General features: G+C 46.8%; 1 protein-coding gene across 1 annotated transcript; it reads left to right on the top strand.

The window, feature by feature from the left end:
* The first annotated feature begins 1,081 nt into the window (after positions 1-1,081).
* On the top strand, positions 1,082-2,224 carry LOC128549945 (amyloid beta A4 precursor protein-binding family B member 1-interacting protein-like). The gene has a single exon (XM_053527736.1). It carries the CDS (start codon positions 1,082-1,084, stop codon positions 2,222-2,224), a length of 1,143 nt encoding a protein of 380 aa, XP_053383711.1.
* Positions 2,225-3,016: the final 792 nt, after the last annotated feature.

Here is a 3,016-nt window from a genome sequence, read left to right as displayed (position 1 = left end):
TCGAAATACATCGCCGCTAATTATCCAAAAGTCCCCAATTCCCAAGGAATTGTCGTGTTTTGTGAGTCTTCGACCACTTAGGTCATTACCCCCGGACCTTACGGGCCCGGGGCCCTAATAGCTATAAACTTATAGCGTACCGGGAGGTCATCCCGGGGTGGGGAATTCTATAAGGGAGGTTTAAATACGTTTCTAATATATTTTTGATTTGGTATTTCTGGCATATTGGAATAAAATAGTCTATAAATTGTGTTAGGGAAACCGCTGCGCAGAACATCTGCGCGCGGGACGCGGCGTGGTCCCGGTTTCCGGTTTCCTTGCGCAGACATACTGCGTATTCTACTGTTCGTAGGCCGCAAAATTGTATTGTACGCTGTTTGATTTTATAAATACTTTGGTAAATCATTGTTTTGTTTTGTTTTGTTTTCATTCAACATGGAGCATCAAGACCAATTACCCGACATTTCTGACCCGATATTCATAAATTTCATTGAAATATTTGATATGCGGTCGGTAATTCCGGGTCTGTCCCGGGAGGGGGCAAAGGCAATCGCCGTGCACAGAAAAATGTATGGCAACATAGAGTATGATCTGTTCATGCAATTGCCTAACATCAGCATTGGGGCCCTAATAGCTATAAACTTATAGCGTACCGGGAGGTCATCCCGGGGTGGGGAATTCTATAAGGGAGGTTTAAATACGTTTCTAATATATTTTTGATTTGGTATTTCTGGCATATTGGAATAAAATAGTCTATAAATTGTGTTAGGGAAAACCGCTGCGCAGAACATCTGCGCGCGGGACGCGGCGTGGTCCCGGTTTCCGGTTTCCTTGCGCAGACATACTGCGTATTCTACTGTTCGTAGGCCGCAAAATTGTATTGTACGCTGTTTGATTTTATAAATACTTTGGTAAATCATTGTTTTGTTTTGTTTTGTTTTCATTCAACATGGAGCATCAAGACCAATTACCCGACATTTCTGACCCGATATTCATAAATTTCATTGAAATATTTGATATGCGGTCGGTAATTCCGGGTCTATCCCGGGAGGGGGCAAAGGCAATCGCCGTGCACAGAAAAATGTATGGCAACATAGAGTATGATCTGTTCATGCAATTGCCTAACATCAGCATTGGGGAGGATATTATCAAGAGGATAATGTTCACTGACAATTATGATTTGGGTGGTTCATTTGAGTGGGAAGATGAGGAATTTGATATTAAGGGGGAAGAGGAAAGGTTAGAGATTTTAGACTGTGATGAAGACACTACAATCAAAGACAAATACTTACAAAACTCTACCCTCGTAATTAGGGTTACACCCTTCCCCAGGGAGCAAACAAACAAGAACACCCCTTGTGAAACACCATGGGAGGTGGAGGCCCAATGTCTCGTCAAGATTAAGTGTTTCAATAGCGAAAATCCCTGTCCACCTAGGTATAGGGACCTAGGGAATAATACTCAAAGGGTTTATGGTGCTGAAGCGTCCAATCCCCAGGGGCTACGTCCAACCACCGTTGGCCAGGATGTCCTTCCTACATATGAGGAGGACATTGGCGCTTGCCAACCCTTGTTTACTAAACCTGGTACCTACCCAGGCACCTCGGGACACAGCGGTCATGTCCTGTCTGGAGCACCAGTATATCAATTGGTGGGTACAACACCCACTACACCCCCACCTTGGATGCCACAGACCGGGGTACCGCCCACGGGGTCAATTGAAACTACTTCACCAGGGTACCCACCATCTATGGCACTGCCAGTTCCCGTACCTTGGCGGCCTCCACCAGCAAACCCAACCTATCAGGGACCAAAGACAAGCTTCCCAGACCCCTGGCAACCTCTAAGTTCAATGCCATCAGTTGGGGGTCCACGGTGCTTATTTGCAGTGACAGCCGTGCATGGAGGCTTACCCTCTGGTACTGCTCCTCCTTGGCACCCTCCACCTGCAGCACAAACTGTGGGGGACGCTTCCCACACTACCCCCGCACACTGGTATCCTTTACCTTGGAATCAGGCTAGTGGGGGTCCACCACAGGTAACACAATCCAGTTGGGGACAACCCCCCGGGATGCCGGGGGTAACCGCCTATGCAGATAACCAATACCACCCAAGCCCTCATACACCATGTAAATTGGGTCATGTTTGGGATCCTACCGGGTGGTACATGCCACTTGTGTGTGGGAACTACCCCCATACACAGCGTCACTTTGGTTCTTATTGATTCCTCACACAGGGACTTTGCCCTCAAGGTCCGAGGGCAGCTCCAATACACCAAACCATTTAGGCCCTGACGGGAACAGTAGCATGTGGAGCATGTCACCCGGAAACGGGGACAATGCCCACATGTCACCCGGAAACGGGGACAGTGCCCATACACAAAGCTACACAGTCTTAGATCCGAATCTCAGCATGTGGGATGTTTCAGAACAGAGTGGGGAAAACCCAGGCCTGTGATACTTCTTGGTCTACTTCGCCACAGCTTTTGCAGGACAGTGACTGGGTCTGGGAACTAATTTTGGATCGGGGAGCAGTAGCTGATTTTGGATACCCCAATCCATCTCATAGTTTGTATGGTCCCATACAACCAAGGCCACCAGGTTGTTTTACAAAGACATCCCAACATCAGGCTTTCCTTGAGAAATGCTATTTCCATCAAGGAACAGTTACCGATAATCCGTCGTGCCCTATGACCTCAACCCCTATAAAAACGGCGATAATCAGTCCATTAAGCAAGTTGGCCAAAACATTAAGCCCTGTAAAACAGAGCAAAAGATTGTGTAAGAAAGATTATGATAATTTACACAAGGTATTTATCGAACCGGGTCAACATGCTGTACCTAAGCCTATTAAAGATCAGTCCCAAGATAAATCTGAAGATTCCTTATTGGAAGCCTTGGTAGAATGTGCTTTACATACTGAATGTCAAACCCAAAAGGTAGAGGCCGAGAGCAACTACCCTCATACCGAAGTCGAGGGATTTAATGCTCAACAGTCCCTCTATACTGAGGTAAGG

This window comes from Mercenaria mercenaria, chromosome 17 (assembly GCF_021730395.1).
Source record: "Mercenaria mercenaria strain notata chromosome 17, MADL_Memer_1, whole genome shotgun sequence".
In the NCBI taxonomy this organism is placed as follows: domain Eukaryota; kingdom Metazoa; phylum Mollusca; class Bivalvia; order Venerida; family Veneridae; genus Mercenaria; species Mercenaria mercenaria.
This window is presented reverse-complemented; position numbering and strand designations above follow the sequence as displayed.